Source organism: Harpia harpyja, chromosome 13, assembly GCF_026419915.1.
Source record: "Harpia harpyja isolate bHarHar1 chromosome 13, bHarHar1 primary haplotype, whole genome shotgun sequence".
NCBI lineage: Eukaryota > Metazoa > Chordata > Aves > Accipitriformes > Accipitridae > Harpia > Harpia harpyja.
In genome coordinates, this window is record NC_068952.1 from 584,753 (window position 1) to 611,188 (window position 26,436).

Consider the following 26,436-nt stretch of genomic DNA (forward strand, 5'->3'; position numbering starts at 1 on the left):
CGCCTCCCCGGGGGGGCGGGGACAGGCTAAGGCCGAGCGGCTCTTCCGGGGCAGCACCGCCAGGTTCCCCGGTCGGCGGCGGGGCCCGGCCCCGGTTCTCCGTGGGCGGGGTGGAGCGGAGCGGAGGTGCCAGTGCCCGGGGGTCCCCCACAGGGAAGCGGCTTTAGGGGCATGCGAGTAGGGGCAGATCTCCACGGGAGCCTCGGTGCTGGCAGGCACCCGGCCACAGCGGGGAGGCGCCGAGGAGCTGCCCGGGGCTCCCGGGTCCTTGCTGCGCGCACATGCCTCCGGGAGGGCGGGAGTAAAAGCGGCGGGGTTCGTTCTCCTGCGTAGCTCTCCCTTGGGGAGGAAGAGCCCCGACAGCCTGAGCTGGCCCCAGGGGCTGTGCCCCAGCTTTGCGGGGCAGGTGCTTGTTGGTGCTTGGAGGCACGGCTTTGGGGAGGCTGTTGGTGGAAATAACGGTGTCGGCGCAAGCTGGTGGATGGATGGAACCAAGGGTGGATGGTAATGCGCGTGTGGAAGCACTGCAAGGCCCAGCACAGCCAGCGCAGTGCCCCCGCTGATGATGGAGAAGGCTGTTCCTGGGACGCGGGTCCCAGGACGCTTCCCTGATTGCATGGGGCAACTTGGGACAACTTGCTGGCAGATGGCCCTGCATCCTCGCAGTAGGAGGACAGCCTCCAGCAGCCTGCAGACATTGCCTTCAAGCTGGGGTTCAACGTCGGGAAAAGCAACCAGCAGGCAGCAAGCTGCCCTCAAGTTCATGGACCTGAACTGAGCAGGACCTGCTGGCAAAGGGCTGCCTTGTTAGGGCTCATGATGCCTAGAGGGTCTAAGGTCAGTCCAAAAGCTTGCCAGCATGCTTATCCTCGTTGGCTTGACAGCCATCAGCACTCAAGAGGTTCCCCTGGAACAGAGCAAGGCCCTGGTTGCTGTTGTCCCTCTCCCGTGTCATGCACGAGTGACCCTGGCCAGAGCACCAGCACAACCATCTGGGTGCTTGTGAGCAGGGCAGTGCTCCAGTGTGAGCACATAAAAGCCACTTGCTTGAAGAGTTCACAGCTATCACCATTTCCTCTCCTAAGTTGTCACATCGAGTTCTGGATTGGCTTTCCTTGCAGTTCCTCTGGCGACTGGTCCTGGAGGAGCTCAGCTTCACCAAGCTGCTATTTGGCCCCTGAATTCCTCCTAATGCCAAGCAGCTGGTGTTTGGGCCTAATTTTCCTGAACCTGCTGTGCTGGTTTTGGCTGGGATAGAGTTAATTTTCTTCATAGTAGCTAGTATGGGGCTATGTTTTGGATTTGTGCTGAAAACAGTGCTGATATAAGGCAGAGATATTTTAGTTATTGCTGAGTGGTGCTTACATGGAGCCAAGGCCTTTTCTGCTTCTCACCCCACCCCACCAGCGAGCAGGCTGGGGGGGCACAAGAAGTTGGGAGGGGACACAGCCGGGACAGCTGACCCCAACTGACCCAAGGGATATTCCAGACCATAGGATGTAATGCTCAGCATATAAAGCTGGGGGAAGAAGAAGGAAGGGGGGTGATGTTCGGAGTGATGGCGTTTGTCTTCCCAAGTCACCATTACGCTGTCCTGGAGATGGCTGAACGCCTGCCTGCCAATGGGAAGTGGTGAATGAATTCCTTGTTTTGCTTTGCTTGCACATGTGGCTTTTGTTTTATCTGTTAAACTGTCCTTATCTCAGCCCATGAGTTTTCTCACTTTTACCCTTCTGATTCTCTCCCCTATTCCACTGTGAGGGAGCTGAGTGAGCGGCTGTGGGGTGCTTAGTTGCTGGCTGGGGGTTAAACCACGACACCCGCCAGCAGAGGACTTGGATCCTGCTGCCTCAGCTGCCCAGCAGCTGCCTTTTCCAGCAGGAGCCCGGCACACCTAGTGCAAGCACATGAGCAGCGAGACCCACCTCGTGCCAGTCTCAATTTCCAGCCTAGTCTTGGTTGTGAAGGATGTGCTTCCCCAGAGCAGGGAGTGTTGAAAAGAGCAAAACTGTAGTTTTCCAAGCTTTCCGAACAGCTCTGGAAGGGGTTTCACTAGAAAACCTCCAGGTGCTGGAGGAAGACTTCAGGAAGCTCCTGTCCCATCAGATGCAGGCAGGGCGAGTGGGGGGGGCCCCCTGAGCATCATGAAATGCTGCGGGGCAAAGGGAGGGGGGGCATCGGAGGGGCCTTGGGGCATCAGGGGCTAAGAGGGAGCACCCTTTGGAGAGCTTCATAGGCAGTGGTGCTACTGGGAGGCTTAACAGGGCAGGGGCATTGGAGGAGTTGAAGGGGCAGGGGGAGTCCCTGGGGTAGAAGGGCATTGGGGGCACCGGGGGGCAATGGGCAGAGATTCAGAGGGGCAGGGAGCTATTGGCGGTGGGAGCTCCAGGAGGATAGCAGCTGTGGTGGGCACTTTGTGGGGAACTGCCGAGGGTTAGAGGAGAGCATTGGTGGGCAAAAGGAGCGGGGGTGCAAGGCAAGAGGGGGCCAGAGGGGGGCAGGCCTGTCCCACGTCAAGCCCCTGCTGCCCACAGGTCTTGAAGGGCTTGTGCTGTCACGCTATAGCAAGGCACGGAGATAAAGCCGGGCTTCTAGCTCCTCAGGGAGCATCCTGGAGCGGTTGCAGAGCCAAGAACCCTGCTCCCAGGGACAGGCAGGGCTCTGGTTCTCGCAGCTGCTCCTCGCTCTGCCCTACCTGCGCAGCAGGGCCATCATCCACCGGTGGGTGAGCGTGGTGGGGGCACAGGGTCCCCGCTCTGGCAGCTGGGGACAGAGCTCCCCGAGGCAGTGAGGGGTCTGCAGGGCCCCGGCCATGCTGCCTGGAGGATCATTCCCCCCAGCCCAGGCAATGAAGGGCCTCCTGGAAGCCTCTCTTGGTCTCCACACCTCTGCCTGCCACACCGCACCCTTACCTACCTTCCCTCTACATGGCCGCCTGCCCCACAGCTCCCAGTCCAAGCCCTCCTCCTCCCAGAGGAGCCCCCGACCCCTCATCTACCCACAGCTCCCTCCTTGGCCCCTGAGCTCCCCCTCCCCACAGCTGCCATCCGCCCCTGCCTGCCCCCAGCATGTGCTGCCTCTCCACCGCAGGGACTTGAAGGTGGAAAACCTTCTCCTGGACAGCGAGGACAACGTGAAGTCTCCATCTCCAGCTTCTCCAGGAGGGTAGCCCTGCAGGATGCCAGTGGGGAGTCCCTCGGGGCCTCCCAACATATGGGGCTGCCCGCCAAGGCAGTGCTGAGCCAGACCTTCTGCGGTTCCTATGCTTACGCCTGGACCGAGATTCTGCAGGAGCAGCCCTACAATCCCTTCCTGGCAGACACCTGGAGCCCCGGGGTCATCCTCTATGCCCTGCTCCTGGGCTGCATGCCTTTCGATGCCACCAACCTGCTGTGCCAGACCCAGCGGCCCCCTGTCTTCCCCCAAAGGCAGCCCCTGCCCCAGGATTGCAAGGTGGGAGGGCTGAGGGCAGCTGGGGGGCACTGGAAGGGCATTGGGGGGTGGGAGAACAGAAGACAGGGGTCAGGGGAATGGGGGGGGGCACCTATGGGGCTTTGGGGGGTGCCTAGGAAGCATTAAGGGGGAGCTAGGGCCATGGGGGGGATGTGGAGGGCAGCTAGGTGTCATCAGGGGGAGAGCTGGAGGGCACTGCAGGGGCCATGGGTGCAGTAGAGGAGCTACGGGACATTGAGGAGCACTGGGGGCAGCTGGGGCACCAGGGGCAAGGGACGTTGGGGTGGGAGTGTGCAGGGGTCTCCAAGATGATGGGCTTCCCCCAGGCCTCACCCTGACCCCCGCGTCCCCCCAGGAGGTGATCTTGCGCCTGCTGTGCCCTGCCTGCCAGCGCCTCTCAGCCGCCAAGCTGCTCCGGACCCACTGGGTCTCTTGGTTCCTGTCCCTGGGCCACCGGCCCTCGGGCACCGAGGTCGCCAAGCACTCGGAAATCCCATGCAGTTTTGGGGCCCCCTTGACTTCAGGGAGCTGCTAATAAAAGCCTTGTACCCTCTCTTGGCTCCCTCTTTCCTGGCAGAGCTCCCATCATGGAGAGCCCCTGCAAGGGACCTCCCCCAATTCATGGTGGCATCACCCTCCAGCCCACAAAGCAGCCTCCCTGTCTGGGGACATCTCTCCATTCAAAGCCCCTCTGTGACTGTGGGAGCTGCCAGGCCCCAGGAATATGAAGGTTCCCACCATGAGCAGAGCCATCCCCAGCCTCCCAGGACCGTTTCTCCAGTCCCTTTGTCATCTTTGTGGCCCTTCACAGCACTTGCTCCAGTATGTCCATGTCTCTCTTGTACTGGGCGGCCCAGAACTGGACACAGTGCTCTGGGGCTGGCCTCACCAGGGCTGAGGAGAGGGGAAGGATCATCTCCCTCTACCCACTGGCAACATTCCCCCTAATGCAGCCCAGGAGACTTTCGGTCTTTGTTGCCCCAAGGGTGCACTGCTGCCTCATGTCCAACTTGGTGTCCACCAGGAGACCTCCAGGGCCTTCTCTGCCATGTTGCTTTCCAGCTGGTTGGTCAGCCTCTGACATATACTGTATCAGGTTGCTTCAGCATTATCTCCCCTTCATAAAGCCATCTACCCATCAAAGGTGATCTACTACTCCCGATGGCCACCTTGTCCTCCATGTGTCTGGAAATAGTTTCCAGGATTCCTTGCTCCATCACCTTCCCAAGGACCAAGGTGAGACTGGCTGGCCTGTACAGGCCTGTTCCCTGCATCCTCCTGCTTGCCCTCCTTGAAGACAGCAGCAACACTTGCTTTCTGTCAGTCCCCAGGAACCTCTCCCCATCACCGTGGCCATAAATAATGATGGCCATAGGTGATGGGGAGTGGTCTTGGAAGGACTTCAGCCAGCTCTCTCAGCACTCCAGGATCTGCTCCCAGGGACTTGTGTTTGTCCCATTTGTTCCTCAGACTGGTTCTCCCTTCCCAAGGGGAACTCTTCCTCACCCCAGGCACTCCCTCTGGCCTCAGGGGCCTGCAATTCCTGAAGGCAGCAAAGGCCAGAAAGTTTCAAGGCCATGGCTGGCCAGTTGTCATACCTCCAGCATGCACTGGTGCCTGGGGTTTACCCTCCCCACGTGCAGAACTTTGCACATCCCTTTGTTGAACTTCATGAGGCTCATTTCTCCAGCCTAGCTGGTCACCTCCGAACAGCTGCACAACCTGTATCAGCCGCTCCTTGCAGTTTTTGATCATCTGCAAACTCGCTGAGGGTGCACTCTGACCCATGATCCAGGTCATTAATGAAGAGGAGAAAGAATAGTGGCCCCTGGAGCAGGTTTCCCAGAGAAGCTGTGGATGCCCCATCACTGGAAGTGTTCAAAGTCAGTCTGGACAAGGCTTAGAGCAACTGGATCGAGTGAAAGATGTCCCTGCCCATGGCAGAGAGTTTGGACTAGATGATCTTTAAGGTCCTTGCCAACCCAAACCACTCTGATTCTGCATGGCCTCTTGAATTCCCGGAGATGACGTCACCAGATCTACAGCATCTGGAGGAGGTTCACAGAAAACTGAGGTGAGCAAAAAGGTGTCTGAATGACATCCCTGCACCTCGTGACCATCTGTCACTGACCACTGCCACTGGCATGTCAGCCAGATGGCCAGCATGGAGAAAATTGTGGAGAGATGGCTTTTGGACACCTTCAGACACACTAGTGAATAATTGCCCGGGCAGGCAAGTGAGTAGAAATGCTTCCCAGATGCTTTACTTCTTAACTGACAATGTGTAATCTAAAAAGCACTACTCATTTCAACATGGGGCTTTCAGAAACCGGCTTAGCTACAGCCAAGGATGGATCAGGAGAGTGGTGGAAGCACTCTAGCTTTGCTGGAGAGGCTTGGCTCAGCCCCTGCATAGCAAACTGGAGCACTAGCACACAGTGAAACTCTGTCCAGCTCCGCTGGCTTCAGTCAGCTCTGTGTCTACTGCTGACTAGGAAAACTAGCAGGTAGCAGGCAGCAGGTTGTGCTGACTTGGAAACACCAGCAGCAGACACTTGTCTGAGTCATTAGGAGCACTGCGTGACAGACTTTTCCAAAGTTGGCTCTACCCTTAGTAACCTGGATTTTCCTGCCTTCAGGAAGTCAGCATGGAAGGATGGCTCTACAGTCCCCTCCATCTGGACTCTCCATAATTTCCTCTACATGGTCCAACCTGGGGACAGCTGGGTAAGCAGAATGAAGAAGCCCGTGGTGCTGTGCTGCAAAGGCAGCAGCTGGAGGAGCGCTCAACCCACCGGAGAGTCCTGCGCTGCCCATCAAGCACAAACACAGTGCCACCAACTTGAGCTATAGAATTTGTGCTGCAATCGGTGGCTAGGGAAAGCTTGTAGCATCAGGTTTCCCTCTTTGTCCTGTCAGAGAGGAGCAGTTTGAGGAACAGAAAGATGTGGGTAGCTGTCCTCCTAGCAGGCCTCTCTGCATTTCCAGAGGTACTGCTGCCTTCCTCAGCAGGGTGCAGTCTCCTTCTGCTCTGCCCTGTGTCACCTCTCCTTGGCTTTTGCGCCCCTTTCAAGCACCTCCTCAAAGGAGGTGGCCCTGCCCTTTTCTGATTTCTCTGCTGCTTTGAATATCTTTGTGCTCTCCAGAGAGTTATCTCCCAGTGGCTTCCTAACCAGTACTTTCTCCTGGCTTTTCGGGGTTCCTTCAGCATCTCCTGCTCTGGATTCTGTCCTTTGGGGAGACTTGGCTGACCTCATCCACAGCGAAATACAGCTCTCATCCCTTCCTTTGATAATGTTACTTAGGATCTGTGCTCACTTGCTGTCCTTTGCTTTCCATCTATCTTCCACATCTCCAGGCCAGGCAGGTGAGTTCAGGTGCGGCTGCCTCTGGAGAATACAGAGTGAGGAGGAGATTGTCATTAGTGCAGTCCAGCAGGCTGTGTCCTTGCCTCATGGCCTGTCTCCAGACCTCTTCCAGATCATTCTGGACATACAGAAACCCTATGGAACATGTCCTTGCCCACAGGGATAGTTTCTACTACTGCTCTACCATAATCTTTGTTCATGCCTTGAGCTAAGAAATCTCAAATTCTTTCCCGACGTTTACTCTGACTGGATTTTCCTGTTCTTCCTGTACATGCTCTCTTTGTAGAACCACATGGAGTTACTGGCTGCTAAGAAATCCTGTGGCAGCACATGCCCTAAGCTGTTTTGCATTGTTCAGATGAAGTATTTGGTGACCGCAGATGGTAGAATTTCACCGTGGTTTGCCTGTAACAGCAGCAGAAGTACAGTTTGTAGCGGACCCTTGTCTCAACAAACTCCTATCAAGTCCACCAGAATTCAACCATGGCATTTGGGGTTAATTTGGAATTCAGAATGGATGTTATGCACTGATTTCTGTGAGTGGGCAAATTTCTGAGGCACTACTCATCTCTTTCAATAGGTAAGAAGGGCAAGTACTGATCCCACATGGGAGAATCTCTTCATATTCTATAAATTATCTACTAGCAGCACAGAGGACATTACACTAAAAAAAAAAAAAAAAAGATGTGGTGATTTCTGAATCTTAAACATCTGATATGATGGGAGAGACCAAACAAGCACCTGTTTATACTCACACATAGTTAAGGAAGAGAAGCTTTTAGAAATGCTGAGAATAGTTTAAGGTTGCCACAAGAAAATACTTGCTTATCTTCTTTCTAGCCCAGAGAAAAAGCCAACTGGTATTAAGACCCATGCCACAAAGACAGACTTTCAAGTAATTTTCCTAAGTTGTCCTTCTCAGCAATAAACTGCACCCAGAGGCATCTCAGAGGATTTATGACACCTGCATCCATTCCCCTTGTATCAAAGCCTGTTGGGCAGCTTGCAATTCCCTCTTCACAGGACTGCACTGCCACTCCCAAAGAGCCCCATACAGCCTTTGCAGAGCCTGCTTTTGGAGTGAACACCACTCATGAAATGTTGCCACCAGGCAAAGCTCCTAACGCATGGCTAACAATCCCCAATTGCAGCATTCAGTCTTCCCAATGAGATGTAGGAAACGAAATAAAATCAGAGGGACAAGAACACTCTCCTTTGCTGTTCAAAGCATGCCAGAGAACAACCAATCTTTCCAAAAGACTGGCTGGAAATTTCAGCAATTATGATCTGGTCAAGGGAAAATCTCTAAAAGGTCTCAAATGTTAGGAGAAGCTTCCAGAAACATGACAAAGCATGTATCAGTACATTACACGGTACTTTCTGCTAGCTACACGTAACTGCTGAGGTAGTTGAGGCTTGTATTTTAACAATTGCTTCCTCCTTTTTTTCCTGCCTTGTCTTTGCTCCTGGGATTAATTCACTCATGTATTTCTCTTGAATCTCCATGTTCCATCAGGTACAGGATCAGTCAGCAGCAAGTCAGAAGAAATGGATGCAAGACAGCCGAGATCACTTGTCCCAAGAGCCATTTTCTAGGAATTGCTTCACTTTTTCACTTTACAGGAACACAGAAGGTACCCCGATAGATCAACCCAGCAGCAGCAGTGGGAGACAGAACACATGAGCATGGCTGCTTTCTGCAGTGCATTGCTATCCTGCTCCCCAATGGTACGGACAGTGCAGTCACCAGCTATTGCTGATACTGGAGGGGATGTTTTATTTGTTTTTTATTTGCCACCACTTGTTTCCACTGCAGAATCCCCACACTGCTGGGGAAGCTCTATAGCAAGTTAGCCTTGCCTGCGCGTGTGTGTCTGTAGAGATCAGCAGATGAGGACGTGCTTTCCAAAGTGGTATCATAACCTCCCCAGAAGGCTACAGAGCAAATGGGAGAGGGGCAGTCACATGCAAAACTTTGATATAGCTGCCTTTTGCTTCAGAGAAAGTTTTGGAAGACAAGATAGTAGAAGGTGAGATCTCTTGACTGTTCACGGACCAAGGCTATGATTATCTGTGTCGTCTCAGTGCTTCACTCCTGTCCTCACTGCTGAGTCTAACAGTCAGGGCTACTGCTAGTTTTGCCTTTCTCCGCATCCCTGTACCAACTATGCCATTCCTCCATGCTCAGGCTAGCTTAGCCCCTAGTCCTCGGCAGGGTCTCACAGCCCCTCCAGGCCCATGCAGACCAGGTGGTGTTCTTTGATTCACAACTGCCCGTGTTTCCACGTGTCCCACCAACGCTTCAGGCAGAAGCAGTTTTAACGATGCCAGCCTCATCCCCACCACTGCCCCTTGCGAGTGGCAGCTCGGCAAGCCGCGTGTCCATTCCAGGTGCTGGGGTACCAACACTTCCAGTCACCCGCAGGCTTCCACAACACCAGAGGGGATCTCTCCCAGGTCCCTGTGCTGGGACACGCACCAGCACGTCACCTCACACTTAAGGACAAGGCCTTGCAAACTCTCACCTGCCCCTGCCTCCCCCTGCGCTCCGCACCCATTGTGCCCCTTCACTCCCAAAGCCCTCAGGGGTCATCTCCTCGCACCACCACCTCTCCCAAGCCCAGGAGAGAGGGGCACCCAGGGCCTGAAGCCGAACGTGCCGCCCACAGACATTATTCCCCCCCCCCATCCGCCACACCACCACCCCTCGCCCGCGCCTCGAGTCCCCGCCTGCGGCCGCCAACAAAATGGCGGCCGGCGCTTTTGCCCGCACTAAAGATGGCGCCGCGCTCCCGCCGAAGTGCTGGCAAGCGCCGCCTTTCCTCGCGAGGGGAGCGCCGGTAGGCGGGGCTTGGCGGGGCGGGGCGTGGTGCGGCGCTGAGCGCGGCGCAGGGCGAGCGGCGGCAGTGCGCGGTGTCGCTTCTGCCGTCTCCGCCGCCCCGGCCCGCCGCCGCCCCGGCATGAGGAAACGCAACGAGTCGGTCACGGTGGAGCATGAGCGTGCCGCCGCCGCTCCCGCGCCCCTTGACAAGGGCTGCAGCCTGAGGCACAGCCTGCGCCTGCCCGCCGCCGCCGCCGCCGACGTCGACGCGGGCATGAAGCGACCGCTGGGCAGGTGAGGGCCGCCGTCGGGGCGTCCCTACGCCGGGCTTTGTTATCCCTCAGCCCCTGCCGAGCCCACCGGCCCGGGCTGAAGAGATCCCCCCCGGTCTCGGCCTCTCTGCCACCCGCGGGGCCTGCGGCCGCAGCACCGTCTTCCCGCCCCTCTCCTCACCGGGAGCCTGCCCGGGAGCGGGGCCTCGGGCACCTCCTCAGCCCGGTGGCGGGGCTGTGTTTTGCAAGGAGAGGGAAAGGGCTTTTCCCGGGGGGCAGGGAGGTACGTGGGAATTCAGGATGTTTCCCACCTGGGTTGCACTTCCCTGGGTTTTGTGTGCCGGGTGAGCAGGTGCCGTCCCCTCGGATGCTTTCGAGTTCTCGGTACAAATAACTAATTAGAGAACGGGGTGGTAGTGGGTCCTGCAGACCCGGGTCTGGCCAGCAAAGGCTGGCAGGATTTGATTTTTTTTTTTTAATACCTGAGCGTTGCTTCATCCAGCCCCCTTTGGTACAGGCAGGCGTTTGCCCGAAAAACATGGCTAGCACAAAATCCTTTCCTTCAGAGAGTGTATGTGGAGGAGCAGGGGCCTGCAGGTAGGATGCCTTTTCTTTTTGGAAAAAGCCAGTGCCTGTCAAAGTGATCTCTTTCCTATAAATTAATTGGATTTAGGTGTCGGTAGGAGAAGCTTATATGCGTGACTCCATTAAAAAGAGTTTAGCTGTGGCTTTTTGCTAGCTGTGTTAACATTTAAAACATTTTGCACAGATTTATGCTGGGAAAATGTTTGTGTTCCTCTATATAAAAAAGAAAATCTGTAACAATAGAAGCTGCTTACAAGCTGGAACCTTCTTCGTGCAAGATTTCAGGCGGATGTAATATACAATGAAGACGGACTCACAGTTGTAGAAGGCTGGGGAGGAAAAGAGCCTTTTAGTTTCATCTACAGCAGTATAGTGCTTTTCTCTGATGGCGTTTTGTAAGTGTGAAGAATATTTAATGGTCAAAATAGCTGTGTGGTTTGGGTAGCTGAAGCCAAATTGCTGTGCTTCAGGAATACAGCAGCCTGTTAAAAAAAAAAAAAAAGTGCTTATCAGTGGATTTCTAGAAAACGAGCCAACGTGGCTGTTTCTCTGGTAAATTTTCTGAGAATTTTTCGGTTCTCATAAGCAAAATTAACATTTGAAAATAACTTTTTCCTGTTCATGACATGTATTTTTGTCATGTTTAAAGACAGAGGCTTTAATGTTATTTCTTTTATTGGGTAATAGCTATTCAATTTTGTGCCCTGGAGGTAAACCTTTGGGATGTTGTCAGCGCTCTGTTCCTGTTATGACAAGCTTTTGGTAATTGAAAATGGCGTTGGGTTGATCTCTCCATTTCAGTGACTGTGCAATAGATCAGAGTCTGTCAGAGCTCTGCTTTTATAACATTTAAAAATTCAGCAGATTTACTCCATTTGTCCGAGTGGATAACTTCTAAGACCAGTGGTAACCAAATGATGACTTATTAGCTTCTTCAACATTATGAATGGCATTCAAGTACTTTTTACTGAAGTGGAAATGCTCCTTCAGTGATGAGCATTGAGCAAGCCCTAAGAGCACACAGCACAGGCTGTTGGCTTGGTCTGACAGGCAGGTACTTTGTGGAAACCAGACATAGCACAGCTGTTAGATACGCAGTATTGTAAAGGCCAAACTAAAAGCAGAGAAAACACATCTCATCTGTGGAAAGTTTTCTTGTATTTATTTCTCCATCTGCGCATTTTAAAATGGTCAGCAGGAAAATTTTCCTCACTTTCCTCCGTGTTGAGCCTTTGAAGCCTATTTCGGAAGTCCTTGAAGTCCTGGCGTTTTGGGCGTTTTCTTTTTTTTTTTTTTTTCTTCTTCTTCTTCTTCTTTTTGGATCAGGTGCTGTATTCCATACAGCAGTGTTTGTTAAACTCTTGACACTGTAGGAAAGTCTTGTTTGTTTGGAACTCACTTTCCCTTTTCCACATCTCAAATTTTTTTTTTTTTTTGAGTCCTGTAGATCATCCTGTGCAGTGTTGCCAAAATGGTGTGTGTTTGTAACTGAGTAAAAGTGCAAAGCAGAACAATTGCTCTCTTCTGTACTTCTGTTATTTTTTCTTTTCTGCTGTCCTGGATTGCGTTGTCTGCCTTTCTTACTGACTTTCAATGGACCCCCTTTACCTTCTTCCCCTTGTGAGCCTTCAGACAGTGGTTTGCAGGCAAGATGTCTGGGTCTGCCAATACGCTCCAGTTAGATTTTCTACAGGGTAACAAATACACTGCTGAAGTGTGAATCTGAGCATGCAGGAATGAGAGGTCCAGGCAGAAGAAGGTGTGATGCCCAGAGATAAGGTTGTTGTCCAGAACAACCACCCTGAGTCAGGTCAGACAGCTTTCTAGCTCCGTATCCCACCTTTGGCAGCGGACAGCAGTGGGTGTTTTAAGGAAGAACGTGAGGAGGGTACATATACAGTGGACCTCCGTTGCGGGGCACCCCGACTGTGGCTAGTTATGTGGCTAACAAGTTGCTGTATGAGCATTTAGATTCTCATTTTAACATGCAAAGTCATGCTGTTATTGCAGCATTCCTTATACTACTGGGTATAAAATCAGTGTTTGATTGTGGTGTTGTTTTCAGCATGTTAGATCAGTTTTACTCCACAGCTCGCAGAAACTGTAAGGAGGTGAAAACTCTGCTGCAAGGTTGCTGGGATGGTGGAGGTGGCATAATAGCTGGAACTGGGGATTTGTACCACAACAAACTATTCTTAGCAGTATGCTTATTGATGAAATAGTTAAAATCAGCACTTCTGGTGGCTGTAAATTCTGTGTTCAGGGGAAGTGGGGCTGTCTGCATTTCATACTGCTGTTATTTAGTCTCTCTGCAGACTTGGGAAAACCGCACATATGTTCAGCTTTAGTATGTGGGTTTCCATCTTTTCTTTGTAAATGATACAAACCGCTGATTAGAAAAGCAAACCGACCCCACAGTAGCCTGAAGTGGCTGCATAGTTCTGCAGCCAAGGGCTGATCATGTGGCAGATCCCGTGGGTCCAGAGCACGGGGGACTGCAGAGGCAGCGATGTTTGTAATTGCAGCAGTGACCAGGGCTGTAGAGCAGCAGCAGGGCTTGTGTGTGCACTTCCCCAGCAAGGCTGTTTCTGGTCACGTCTAGTTCCTCAGCAAAGGAAATAAATAGCACCATAACTGTAAATGTAAGTGATGTTTGTAGAATACAGTATTGACTTACCAGCAGCAGCAGCTTATTCTTGCAGCAGTATTTTTGAATTTTACTGGCACTGTATTTGTCCCTCTGTTTTGGTTCAGTCATATCATCACACTGTGTTCATTCATCCAGGAGCTGAAACTCATTCTGAAGAGGTGGCTGTGCGTTTAAGCTACTCTGTTACGGAAAGTGTGTGTGTGTGCACATACGTATAACGGGGATGGGTATCTGATAAATAAGATTCATGTGGCTTCAGCTAGTGCGTACTGTAGTTGCTGTGGCTTTTCTTAAGTGGTTTACAAACAGAAAGGAACAAAGATAGGTATTTCTGTTTTTCTTCCATAGGTAGCAGTAAAATACAATATGGTGGTTATCCAAGAACTTTACCAGTAGCTACATTAAAAATCTGTGAACGATTTGTTTTTTTAAAGGAATGGAGATGTTTTGTCTGAAATGTATTAAATGCAGTAATGCAGTACTAAAGAAGCAGCATGCAGTGCTTGGCTTTCCTGGTATGCGTGTTTTGTGTGGATGGCCATTCCTCTAATATTTGTGTTATGATGCATTTTCCAGGTGGCGGTGTTTAAGTGCTAGATGGTTATTAAGGTAGCATTGTGTTTTGGGTAGTTGCTCTGACTTTTTTTTGTGGTCAGTGGCTCTGATGTTCTGAGGAAATGCATTTGAGCAGCCTTAGGTATAGAAAACATTTATGTGGGAGCACAGAGAATAAAGAAAATCAAGTGAGCTTAATACTGGCATTGACATCAAAGCAAATTCTCCTATTTCATTTCTGCTGAACCCTGATCCTTGTGGCAAAGGGTCACATGTATATTACCCTTCACTTCTGTGACCTAGTCCTTACCTGTGCCTCATTAATCCCAGTCAATAGTCAGACTATAGACCTGAAGTATGATTTTGCCATTCCCTATTCTCCTACAAACACTTGTGTGCTGCAAATGTTAAAATGTGTTTCTGTCTCTCTTCATGCTGTGAAGCAGTGAAAAGCTGCAAATCCCGTGTGCGTAAGCTGTATACCTCGATACTTTTGTCTTCCTGCGTTGCTGGAGAAGCCTGCTGTCCCTCAGGCTGCCTCTTCAGTTCTCTCTGCTATCTTCGCTCTTAGCAGCCCCCTGTTCCTGGTACAGGTCCCCGCAAGGCGTGTTTTTGGCACACTTTCACTGGTTGTCCAGCCTGCGTATCCCACAAGCTAGATCTTTTTTGTCTGAATATATTACAATTTGGTGTAATTTCAGTTACACTGTAGTCACCCATGATTGCCTTCTTGTTCGTTGTGTGCAGCTTTCTCTTGAAAGGCAGAAGGTTGCTTTTACGGTACCCTTTCCTGGGCATTCTATGAAAATACAGTGAGGTGCTGAAGAGAAGAGGCTGCAGCAGTCTGCTGGTATCTTTCCCTCTGATGCAGCTGAATTTTCCTGGAACAGTGAGTGTGCCCAGGCGTGTCGAATGTGATGTGTGGTGACCCTTAGTGCCATCCTGCCCCAGCAGCTGAAGTGCTTCATGCCTTCCTGTGTCTCTTTGGATTTAAGCAGCAGTATATTTCCTCTGACAGAAAACTTAGCCATGTCTATTATCTGTGTTTCCCCCCCTCCCTCCGCTCCTTATATCTCTAGGCTTAGTCCCTTTTTTCCTGATGTTACTTTGTCTAGAAGCATTCACATAGTCTTTTATGATTATTCCAGACTGGTCATTGTAGCAGAGATGACAAATCTTTGAATTGTTCTCCTGCAAGTTTTCATCAGTATCTTCCTTAAGAATTTTTTTTTCCCAAGCGAGTTTTGTGCTATTTTCTCTCTTAATTGCTGTCTTCAGGTTAAACTAGTTCCTTGTTAGTGCTCTTCAAGGAGGAAGGGGACTGCTTGTATAGGGACATTTCATCAGTCATGCAGCTTTTTCACCAATTCCACCTTCCTGCTGGGTAGCTGCTGCTATTTCAGTTGTTCTTGAGCAAAGTTCACAAAGGAGCTGTGAAATGGTTTCCAGTCGCTTGCCTGTGCTTTCTTCCATAGTGAGTACAGGTTGAATACAGTTCCTCATTTGTGTAAAATGTGTAAAAGCGGCTTGCTTTATGTGGGGATTTTTTTGTAGCGTGGGGGTTTTTTTTGGCTACCATTCTCTTGAAGAGGATGCACAGTAATATTTTGCTCAGATCTGTTAAAAATGGGATTGTATAATTACTTCCACATGTGTCTGGCTTTTTGTTTTATGAATGGGAACTCAGTGGCTGTGTCTAAATCCTGGTTTGTCTCATGCGTTGTCAGCCATTTTGGCAGCTTATGGCTAAATGAGTGCCTCTGAATTGCTCCCAGGTTACCAGTTTGGGGCATTAGGTGTTCAGTCTCTGCATCATCTTCCCAATTTGTTCAGCCTTTGCAGCCATTGTAATTCTCTTTCCTTGTGCTCATCTTCTCCCCCCTCTTTCTTAAAGATGTATAATTGATTCAGCAAAAATTGCAAAACTCCCTGCAATGTGGGGAGTTATTAGTTTTATTAGTGTGGGTTTTTTAATCTGGGATACTTTCTTTTTAAGGACTTACTGATTTGTGAGGCCATCGTGTTGATGTGTAGCTGACAGTTCTGTGCCTCTGTGTTACTGTTAAAGTCTATCTTCTTTCACCATGTTCATCACTGACTTTTTGGTTTTTGTGTTAAACGGGCATGGTTTGCTCTCTCAAGCATCTCTTGAGACTCTAGCATCCTCTTGCAGGCCTGTCTGTATGATCTAAAATTTCTTTCCTTGGATGCAACTTTCCCATGAGTCTCTCTGGATTTTCTGTAGTAGAGCACAGCATTTTTCTGCTGCACCTGCTCTGTGTTACGTGCTCCTACAGTCTCATAGTCTCTGAGCAGTTTTTTCAAGTCCCCATATTTCTTATGGAGAACTCCACTCAGGCAGGCTTGCTTCAGACTGAAGACAGTTTGCCCTCTAGTTATGACTGAGTTTTGTGTTGGACTCCTTATTTCATTGCGGTGCCGTACTTCTGACATCATGTGTGCCCCTGGGTTCAGTTGCTCTGCTTTAATGGTTTATGCCTGAATTAATAATTACTGCGGTGTTGCTAGTTGCTACTACTTTGTAATTCCTATAAAGTCCTTTTCTACCTCGGAGCTGTATGAATTGCAGACCTCTGCTTGTTTCATTCAGTATACCTAAACTTCCCAACATATGGATAGTTCTGGGTAACTCCTGGGATTGAGAGGACTTTCTAGTCGCCTGTGGAGTGAAGATGTCTGTGGAGACCAGGGTCTTCTCGGTGTTATCACAATCTTTTCTGTCCTTTCTTCTCAACTGGCCATTACCGGTTCCTTTGGGCATACCAGTGAGTATGATCGTGGGCTGGGTTGTTGACCAGTGTGATGCTGTGCTATAGGATGACCAGCTAAACTGAACTTCTAACATCAGCACAAGTCTTAGGTTCCTATATGTGATTTTCCCTCTAGATATCCTTTTTTCCTCCAGTATCCCCATGTCTATTTCCAGCCTGTTTTCACTTACACAGAGGATCAATGGTCTACTTATGACAAGCTAATTTTTGAGGATGACTTGCTTTCATGCTATAAATGGCATGTAGTTGCTGAGCCAGGAATCTAGTTCTCTGCAAATGCAGTCACAGGTCATCACAGCGAGTCTGTAGGCTTTCTCCAGGATGCAATATATATGTGTTTCTTTTTGGTGAAAACAATACTGTGGTGTTTTCATTAAAACTAATGGTGGCGGCATCATTTCCTCTCCAGAATCCGCTGCTGTGGTATGTGCAAGAAGCCCAGTATACCCAAGCAGGACTTCTGCTGTAGGTGAAGAGTCCTGCTTGCTGAGTCCAGTTTCCTTTGAAAGGCACCATGATGTGCTTTTAGGAGGTTACAGCTAAGTTACTTGATCCTTCCAGGCCTGAAGGGCAGGTCAGTTTATTTTGGTAATCATGCCAGGATGTGAAATTAGTTAAATAGGCTTCTACAGCTATTCCCCTACAAAACTCTGGGTTTTGGAAACTTAGTGGGTAGCTGCACTGTAAGTGTCATGTTGTTGGTGTTACAGTAGTGGACAGCTTCTGACATTGAGAGTGAGTGATTGTAAGCAAGGGAGATTCACTAAGGCTGTAATGTGAGAGCACTATGTTAATGTAGCTGTGACTGAATCAGTACCACGAGAAGATTAAAAGAAAGTACTTCTGGTGTATTAAAAGGGTAACAGGAGACCTAGGAGACTTTAAAGTCATTAGCCTGAGTCAGAGTCTGTGCAACTTTAATGGTAAGAGTTAATTTGCAATTCGGTGGAAGAAGATTTAGCAGCTAAACATATATATACTAATGAAAAGAGATCTGCCCTGTGGAAGAGAGGTCTTAAGTGTAAAATGTGACAGGTTTGTCAAGATTACAGCCTGGTTGATGAAAGCATCAGTGGTAAAATTGTTTCTCCAAAGCACTTGACTTTGTACTGTAGTTTATTTTATTGAAAGGCTTTGCATTGCTAACGAAGAGTATGTTACCTCTATTGAAAACTGGCTCAGTGGAGAGTTATCTTGGAATTCATGCTTGGGGTCAAGGTTGAGTAATTTTGTATATCAGCCATCCCAGTGATGAGACAATTACTGTTCGTAAAACTTGCAGGAGGAGAGGGTTGATGAGGGCTGATGAATAGGGCAGTCAGCAGTCTGGGGCAGCTGGTGAAATAGCAAAAAGTTCACCAGAACACAGGTTAAATGTAGCTGGCTGTAAGGCAGGATGGCAGGGGAGAGCGTAGAGGTTGTAACTGTGGGACGGGAACTGTGACAAAGAGTGAAGTTGTTCTAGGTAATCACCTCTGCAAGCTGTCATGTGTCCTTTCAGACCGGCCTGGCACTAGTATCGCCTATCCAGGAGTAAGGTTGCGATCTAGGCTTTGCTCTCTCGCCTTGTGGACACGCATCTCTTTCTCAAAGCAGTCAGTGTTGGTAAAACTGTGCAACACTGAGCTTCAGAACTCTGCCTCTTCCTTATTGAAGGCAATTTAAACTTGCAAGCAGGATCTCCTAATTTTAAACTCTAAGTGCCTTGGTCATTTAAACTGTGACTACTGAACTGAGCTAACAGGAAGGATATCTGTGTTGACTTTCCAAATCAAAGTGTTTGTTTAACCCACGTTTATTTCAGTGTTGTAACTCTTACTGAGTAGTAGAGCAATAAAAAAGATTGTTAGGCTAGAAAATTAACTTTTAAAACACAAACACTTGAAAATATTTTAAATAAGTCCCACAGCTGCCTTCTCCTTGTTCAACACAATCTATCAAACCACAGAAAGAGAATTTTAGAAATCAAAAGAAGAGCATGAAAACCCCAGGCATCGAAGTTGTCTTCTGAATCTAGCAAATAGCTGAAGCAAAACGTTCTAGTGGAGGGCATATAGGATTTGAGTAGTGCAAGTAGTTCGATCTTTGTGGAGTTTATTTTAAAAATAAAAATCCTCCCCCAACAGACTGGCCAGTTTCACTTTTTTCAGTAACTGCCATGTCTGAATGGATGCTGAATGGCTTTAAGCACAGATAACAGAATATAGAATTCCTCTTAAGCCCAGAGTTTTTTGCTCATATCAAGCTTGGGAAGAGATAACAGTGTTCTTTGGTTACCTCCCTGTTGTGTTTTAGTAGGGGCGACGTGTGAATAGCAAGACCTGTTGTTCCTTCTCAGCCTCTGAAAAGAAGAACCGATGGGTGGGCCAAAATGTGGGCCCTGCCTTTCACTTATACAATACACTTCTTGCACATCAGGCACCGGACAAAGAAGGGTAGCTGAGATTTCAAATATTCTTTCCTGTAGTATCTGTGCTGCTGTTCTAAATGTGAATGATTGTATTAAAATCAAATTAATACCCACTTAAAATGCTGGTTAGTTCTTCTTGCAGAAGAGATGGGTGTTGAATAAATGAAATGAGGTCATGTGGAACCTCGTCTCTCTTGTTACTGTAGGTGTGCAGAATAAAGGACGTTGTGTGGCATAACTGAAAAAAAACCCCAAACCAAACCCTCTTGGAAGAGTACTTTTCAGTGGGATATATGCTAGCTCAGATCAGAGAACAGTAAATGCATTTACCCTGTCTAGAGGCTGATTTGCTTTCCCCTGGCAGTAAAGTTCCCCTGGGGTGACTTTTCTGAGACAGAGTAGCCTACGCAGATGAGGGTGATGTAACTGGAGCTTTGGAGTCAGGGCTTGCAGGTTGCAGCATCCTTGCTTGTGGAGGAAAGTGTGTGCAAGGTGTTTAAGGATAGAGTAGATTTTTTAGACTTCCTTGTGATTCCCCAGGAAGGGAAGCCTGTTCTGTTTTCTTCCCTAAGGCAGTCCTATCTCACTTTTTGTAAAGTTTCGATTGGTTTCAGAGCACCTTTAGGAAGCAGGAGTGAGGCTGGCAACGTCAGTTTTATACTGCTGAATATGAAAACTGTGATTTGGACACAATCATTGGAAATGTCCCATTCTCTCGTCCTTGAAAATCCAGCAGAAATAGTGAATAACCTTTTCTTTCAGTTTCTGATAGTTTTGTGCTGTCTGTAGTAAAGCATTCTTTTCCCCTTTTGACTACCGGAGTAGGGACCACATTTTGCTTTAAACTGTGGTAGGCTGATGCACAGTGCTGCAAAATGTTCTGTTTCTGTGTAGTTAAGTAGAAATTCCAACACCTGCTTTTCACCTTTGTTGAGTATGTGTTTTCTGGCTTGGCTCTTCAGAGTTCTGTAGTATTAGCAAAGGCTCTGGTTTTAATTGTCGTTAATTTTTCTGTCCTTTTGGAATTGTTTCCTCAACGAGATGATAGCTAAAGCTGGAATCCCTGAATAAAGCACCGATGAAAGCAGGAACAGATTAATCTTCCTGGCTGTATGCAAAATAACCCCCTGTTAAAGGTATGTCAGAGGCTGACAGCAGTTCTGTATCTGTTCATACATCTGTTCTTTAACCATGGCTGTTGCTTTATGGCCATGCACTGTTTGCTAAGCCTCCCTTTTTAAACAGGTCACAATTACAGAGGGCAGTGTGACTGCCAGCTAAATGTAACTGTGCTCAGCTGACGGTCAGCATATGTAATGTTTTGGCATTGTTTAGTGTTCTTGTTTGCTTGTATGCCTCTAACAGGAACTGTTGGTTCATTGTAATCAAAATGTATTACTAATGATGTATTCTGCATCTAAAAGGTGGCAGTATCACTGCTAACACAAAAACATTTTTTTTGCTTCAGACTTCCAAGGAGGAATGGCTTCTGATCTTTGCCAGCAAAAGCAGAGCTCTCTCAATTGGACAAATATAAGACGACCATCTTCATGCATTTAAAAGGAAAAAGGTCTACAATACACAAATGAGACTTTTGCTCAGGTGGTCTAAAAGAGAGCCAGAGGCACAGAGCCTGCGAGTAGTGGTAATTCTCAAGCTGTGTGGCTGTCTCCCAAAAACTGTTGTGTGAAAAGATGATTTTATGCCCACAGAGTTGTGCAGCTTGGAAATATGGACCTGTTCATACATGTGTATCCATAGGAACAAAGTCCTGTTATTGCTGCAAGGTTAACACACGCATGCATGTCTGGTGGATTTACAGCATGTTAACAAGTTTTAAGTGGTGGTAGGGGAACTGGCTTGGCCGTACTGTATGCTTTTTCAATTATGGTATGCATTCAACAGGCAAGTGGCTTTATGTTAAACGGCAGTTAGGAGCTGTGGTGGAATATTACATGTCTAAATTGGTTCTGCTCTTGAACCTTTGCTTGTGCACCCCAATATTCCTCCTCGTGAAGGAGAGTGTGATGGAGAGAAATGAGCTGTACTGCTTCAATAAAAATCCAACTCAGCTGGTCTCAAGCTCCGGTTTTGCACTTCTGGTGCTGTTTCAGTTTTGTCGTGTTTATGTTCTGTTTTTTCCTCTTTCATTTGCAGACAGCTTTGCGTTCCCCAGCTCGTGGACTATTGACAGGGCTGTGCCTTTAATATAAACCAGCTGTCAGCTGTGAAATGAGTGGAAAACTTAAGAATTCAGTAAACACTGTGGAGGGAGTGTACTTGCACCACAGTGGTATCTCAATGCCAAGCTTGCCTAAAATCTAGTGTGGGTGACTTCAGATTTGATTAGTGTCAGCAGCGTTGCTGGGGAGCTCTGGAGAAAGCATAATCGTAGAATTTAAACAAATGGTTCATACTGGAAATGTTCTGGCGCAAACTAAACAGCTGTTGCAGAAGATGCTTTCAAGGCAAGTCAACAATCTTAAAACCCTAATCCCCAAGCCTTCTTTTCTGTCCCAAAAGTCAATTGTTCAGTTGCTTAGGGTATAATTATTCATTGTTTGCTGCATACTTAAAATAACAGAAGCATCTGCTCCCTTATTCTTCAAACACGGCTTTTGGGTTAATCTTGTCACACACAATTCACATTAATGCCAATACCATTTTACCTAAGTATTGAAAAGTAACATAGCTGTTGCTTAGGTCATGCTGTCAGTATGCATTTTAAATAAATCAGTGCTGTATTGCCAAGTGTTCAGCTCATTCTTGTCTCCTGGTCTGTGACACACATGTTGGTTTCACGCAATTAGAATTGTAGGTTATCAAGACTGATGGTCCAAGCTCCTGTCCTTCAAAGGAAGTGTCAATACTTACAGTGATTTAATCAGACAAGCAGTATTGTTACTACCTTTCAGGGGTAGTCAGCTTAGGGGATGGTTGTGAAGGAGAGCCCAAGGCATGGCATTGGGAAGGGACAGGATGCTCGAGGGGGAAGAGTTAGATGTAGCTCCCATGTCCTTGTCCTGTGGGGTGTGTGAATAAATGCTTGTTTGTGTGAGCCTTTCCCTACCTTGCTTCATTTGCTCTGCTTTTGGCAAACGTGTTTCACTGCCAAAGGCCTATACCTTACCTGCAGGCTGCTCCTTTATTTCTGCTCATTAACATTGTACACTAACTTCCCTTTCCTTCACTTTATGGGCTTCATTTATTTTTCCTGCTGTGCTCTGAGTCCCTGTATGACCCTACCTGGCATTTCATTGCTATTGGCTGGCTGATTAGCAGTGCCTTCCATTTCCCCTTATCCTGAGTGCTCATGTCACGTTTCCCTGTCTTGGTGCACTGGAATCTTGATTCTTGCAGGTCCTACTCAAGATCTTTCCCTATTCCACAAGCTGAAATGTAGTTATTAAGGTCTTGATAGCTGGAGCTTGCTGGTCCCTTCTGAAAAACCCAATTAATTGAGATGCTCTCCTTTACTTTGCAGTTATATGTCTTGGAGAGACAGACCTGAATTCTTGTAAATTACTAGCTAGATGGCTTCCTTCTTGCTGTTTATTGTTTTAAGTTAATGTTTAATCACTTGATATTAATCAGAAGGAGGCACAGAAGCAGTCTAAGTGAAAGTCTGGCCTGCAAGAGGGCAGCTAGGTAATGAAGTGGTGGACTGGGGAATTTTGGGAGCTTAAAGTTTCAAACCTCATCTGCATTCAGGTAGTTGGAACAACACTGCCTGAAGCTCTTACCCCAGCCAAAAGGAGATGCCCTGCAGGCAACAGCTTGTTTTGGGGCTGAAATGGGTAAGAAAGCCTCAGGGAAGAGTTTGGGAATAGACAGTTTGCAGTGAAGGGAGGGAAAGGACATTGCTGAAGAGGAATGTGTTTAAGGCGGCAGTTGTACAGTCTTTGTAAGCTGATGCCACTGACAAAAGAAAAGGTCCTGGAGGCTCCTTCTTTGGGCAGGCTTTTCTACCACAGCTGCTAAACCATGTCTACAAGCTGATAAATTTGAAAAGCTAATTTTATATGTATTTGCATGTGTCCGCTATGATGCGTGTACAGGTTCAGGTCTTTCCTACGATGAATCTTCTTTTATGGCCTCATTAACATTTGCCAACTTCAATCTGCATGGGTATGGAAGTGAATGGAAAGTGGGATAAACTGCGTAGTTTACGCATGTAGAGCTTGTCAAATGAACTTGGGTAACTTCTCTGACTGAAAGGTCATGTGTGTGGTTTTTTGTTTTGTTTTGTTTTTTTTTTTTTTAAAGATGACAGAAATCCAGCAGGCCTAACTGAAGGCAGCATTAGTAGCCTTTTGGTTGGTGTTACATGGGACATTGTTAATGTAAAATAAGGTGTGGGGTGCTGAAAGTGCTGATTAACATATAGGCAAAATATTCTGGTTCTGTTTGCTGACATGCAGCACTTCCATGGAGCTGTGTATGCAGCTTTCACTGTCTTTCTGTGGTACTGCTATGAACAGAGAAATAAGCTAGTGCTTATGACAGCTTTCTGCTGTGCTTCAGAAATACAACATACTATTCAGCAACAAAAAAAAAAAAAGGAAGAAAGCATTTTTTGCTTTGCAGCAAAAAACCCCAAAATTTCAGTAGCTGGCAGTGTTTTTCTATGGTTAGAACAGTTTGAATCTCCTGTCAAATGCTCACTCAAAAGGTTTTATGGGTGTACTGACAGCTCCTTGTCAATGCTAGTTTTTGAGCTTTTCCCTCTGCTGGGACACCTTCACTTTCCATCACTGTTGGTGGTATGTCTGTTTAAAAAATAAGCTGTCATATATTCCAAGGAACCTGAAGGTGGAGCTTGCATGTTTGAAAACATTCTCAAAAAAACTCAACTTGCCTTTCTTTTCTATCTTTTTTTATAAAAACCCGTAGGCTTTAAATTAGTTGCCTTTTCCACTACCTTATTAAGCCTGTTATTCCTGTTAATTTGTCTTTTAATTAAAAGAGAAATAGTAGAACATCCCAACTGTTTGCTCCTGGGTACAGTCAAACTAAGTAGGCTGTGGGAACTATGGAGTGGAGTAGATTTTCCTGGGCTCGGTCTCTGCTGGTAGAGGCTTGAATGCCTTGCTCCATCCTAGCTTTTTAAGGCCAATATTTAAGAAGGTGTGCTTAGTGTTTTATTCACCCCCCCTTTCCCACTTTCTCATTGGTGTAAATAGGACCATTTAGTAGCTTAGCTGGATTTTGAGATATGGATAGCTTTTTCTATCTCTGCCTACTGGTTAAATCTTTATTCAGCTTTTGAAGTACTCTGGTACCCTTCTCTTTTTCTAGGAAAGATCACTGTTCAGTGAGAAGTCAGCTAGTCTGATTTGTTGCGTGAACCTGGCGAACTTCAGTCCGTCTAGCTCAGCTCTGCATCTCCAGAGGGACGTTCGTTAAGCGTGGACTGTTGTACTTTGCCAGGAGTTGGTAGGAGGAATTACACAGACAACTGTTTTAGCGTGTCCTTTGTAGGATGAGGGAATAGACTGGGTGACTTCTCAGGATCTCTTATAACCTCTTTATTGTTTGTGTATCTATGACGTGACTAAAATAGTCCCTGATTTCAGATGCTTTTCTTAAGTCGAATGATGAACATTTTGGATGCTACAGTGGTGAAAGTCATAGGATTAGGTATTAATTTGTCTGTTGCATCTTCTGTACCTTTGATGGCATAGAATGGAAATTTACCTTGTGTTAATTGACTGATACTTCCTGGTAACAGATCTAACAACTTCTACTGTTAATGCTCGGCTTTATGTGCAGATAGATTTGTACTTGAATTATAGAGGCTGTCAAAGAACAAATAGATACCCAACCTTTTCTGTCTCGTCCCAATAGCTGAAAGATCAGGTTGTCTTTTGCAGCATCAAAAAGTAAATCGTGTCCTTCACAGACATGGCATGTGTCAGTAACAATTTATTCTACTGCTGGATGCTTGAAACATCGTTAAGTCCTTTACCCTTTGTAAAAATATGCTCTGCACAGCTCTTTGCAATGTAGTATCTTCATTCTTTTGTAGAAGTGCTGAAGTGATGAAACTGTACTGCAGTCTAGATTTCTAGAGAGAGACTAGAATATTTCTTCAGAAAGAGCAAAGGTTCAAGATTTTAAGGAACTTTTCCTAGGAGATGGCAAAGCAATCTGGTAGAGCTAATTTTCTTCTTGTTTTTCAGATCTTTCCAAGAGCAAAGATTTTTAGGAATTGATTGAAACTAAAAGCCTCTGAGGATGCAGATACCCATGCAGTTTATGTCCATGATTTTTGGGCGTTGCTTTATGAAACAAGCTTGGGGAAAAAAATGAGTAATGCCTTTATATTTGTGTCTTGTTTCCAGGATTGTGGTTTATGATTTTTTTTTTAGATGATCACTTAATCCCTAGAATAGCAAGGTGAGTTTGGCGCCTTTGATTTTTCTTTTCAAGTTGTTTTGCAGTGAACTGATCCTGTTAAAAAGGATCCTAATGCCAAAGGGAGGGATCAGTTGCTCAGAATCTAAGAGTTCTGGTGGATACTGCTGTGTTCCCACTGGCTTTCAAGAACTCGGGGGAAGATCTGTTTTCAGGATTGGATGAATTTTCTATAATTCAACCTCCCTGCTCTCTATACAGTACCTCCAGTGAAGCAGAATTAAGGCTTGGCTGCAGACTTTTCATTGAGGAGAATTCTGCATAGCTGGGCTCGAAATAAAAGAATCACATGGTTGCCTATTTGCCCTATGCAGCTTCGTTCGCTGTGCACAGAAACCAGGAGGGGACAAACCCTTTGACATTTGCATCTTTTCAGTTTGCATTTGGCTGCACATAAAGCAGGCTTTGCAGCAAACCAGACGAGAAGACTACCCATATTAATCTTGTAGTGGAAAATTACTTTGGTGCATGTCATTGCACAAGCTGTCTAAAAGCTGCTGGTAACATTTGGAAGTGGAGATAAGACCCACCGCCTGCCTGAGAACTCCCATTCAGGAGCTGAGAGGCTTTCTCTGAATGTGCTTTCACACAGTTGGAAGGTTTTTTGCTTTTCCTTTTTTATTTTCTTGGCAGGGAACAAGTGAAATAAAACAAAAGATTAATCAGCTTGAGTGGCTCAGATGGCCTCTGTGGGGGGAGAAGAAAGATTGGGTGATCCTTTCCCCCTTTAGGACCTGTAAGAAGGAGGAGCCCTGTGCAACACCACTGTCCAGACTTCCTATAGGAAGGGAAGACAAATGCTCTTGAAGATCCTACCTGGGCTAGAAACCATCCCTTGTTTAAAGGAAGGCTGGAAGGCTTGCCAGTGACTTGATGTGTGGGCTGTCTCGCCCTGTGCGTGGCTGCTGTGTTGTTTCTGTATGCCGCTGTATGCTTGGGGCTCAGTTGCAGTTTCCAGGTTGTAGAATAGGTTGGTCTGGGTACAACACTGTTTACCCAAAGAAATTCATCCCAGTCCTTTAAATTCCCTTTGACCCTCAGTTTTTTTAATCTTTTGCCCATGCCTTTGTCTACTTCCTCATTGTTATGCTCTTGATCCTTGTCTGTGGGGAG

The 26,436-nt window shown here is 47.5% G+C and overlaps 2 protein-coding genes across 3 annotated transcripts in view; both read left to right on the forward strand.

The window, feature by feature from the left end:
• The first annotated feature begins 562 nt into the window (after window positions 1-562).
• LOC128150418 (uncharacterized) lies at window positions 563-3,988 on the forward strand. The gene is made up of 3 exons (XM_052806587.1): window positions 563-665; window positions 2,627-3,453; window positions 3,809-3,988. The coding sequence occupies exons 1-3, from the start codon at window positions 563-565 to the stop codon at window positions 3,986-3,988; spliced, it is 1,110 nt and encodes a 369-aa protein (XP_052662547.1).
• Window positions 3,989-9,674: 5,686 nt separating this feature from the next.
• Window positions 9,675-26,436, forward strand: part of ABHD12 (abhydrolase domain containing 12, lysophospholipase) — a 46,788-nt gene continuing 30,026 nt past the window's right edge. The window contains exons 1-2 of one of the 2 annotated variants that reach the window (XM_052806662.1): window positions 9,921-9,936; window positions 10,432-10,511. In XM_052806662.1, coding sequence (XP_052662622.1) covers window positions 10,453-10,511 — 59 coding nt within the window. In that variant the 5' untranslated portion in view covers window positions 9,921-9,936; window positions 10,432-10,452. Of the gene's footprint in view, window positions 9,937-10,431; window positions 10,512-26,436 lie in introns of both variants that reach the window. The other variant, XM_052806661.1, reaches the window with a different exon arrangement.

What these genes read in the sequence shown, in the direction of transcription:
- LOC128150418 (XM_052806587.1), top strand. Translation starts at nt 563, where the DNA reads ATGATGGAGAAGGCTGTTCCTGGGACGCGGGTCCCAGGACGCTTCCCT. An exon ending in GATGGCCCTGCATCCTCGCA is followed by an intron (nt 666 to 2,626) that starts GTAGGAGGACAG and finishes GAGCGGTTGCAG; the next exon opens with AGCCAAGAACCCTGCTCCCA. An exon ending in CCCTGCCCCAGGATTGCAAG is followed by an intron (nt 3,454 to 3,808) that starts GTGGGAGGGCTG and finishes GCGTCCCCCCAG; the next exon opens with GAGGTGATCTTGCGCCTGCT.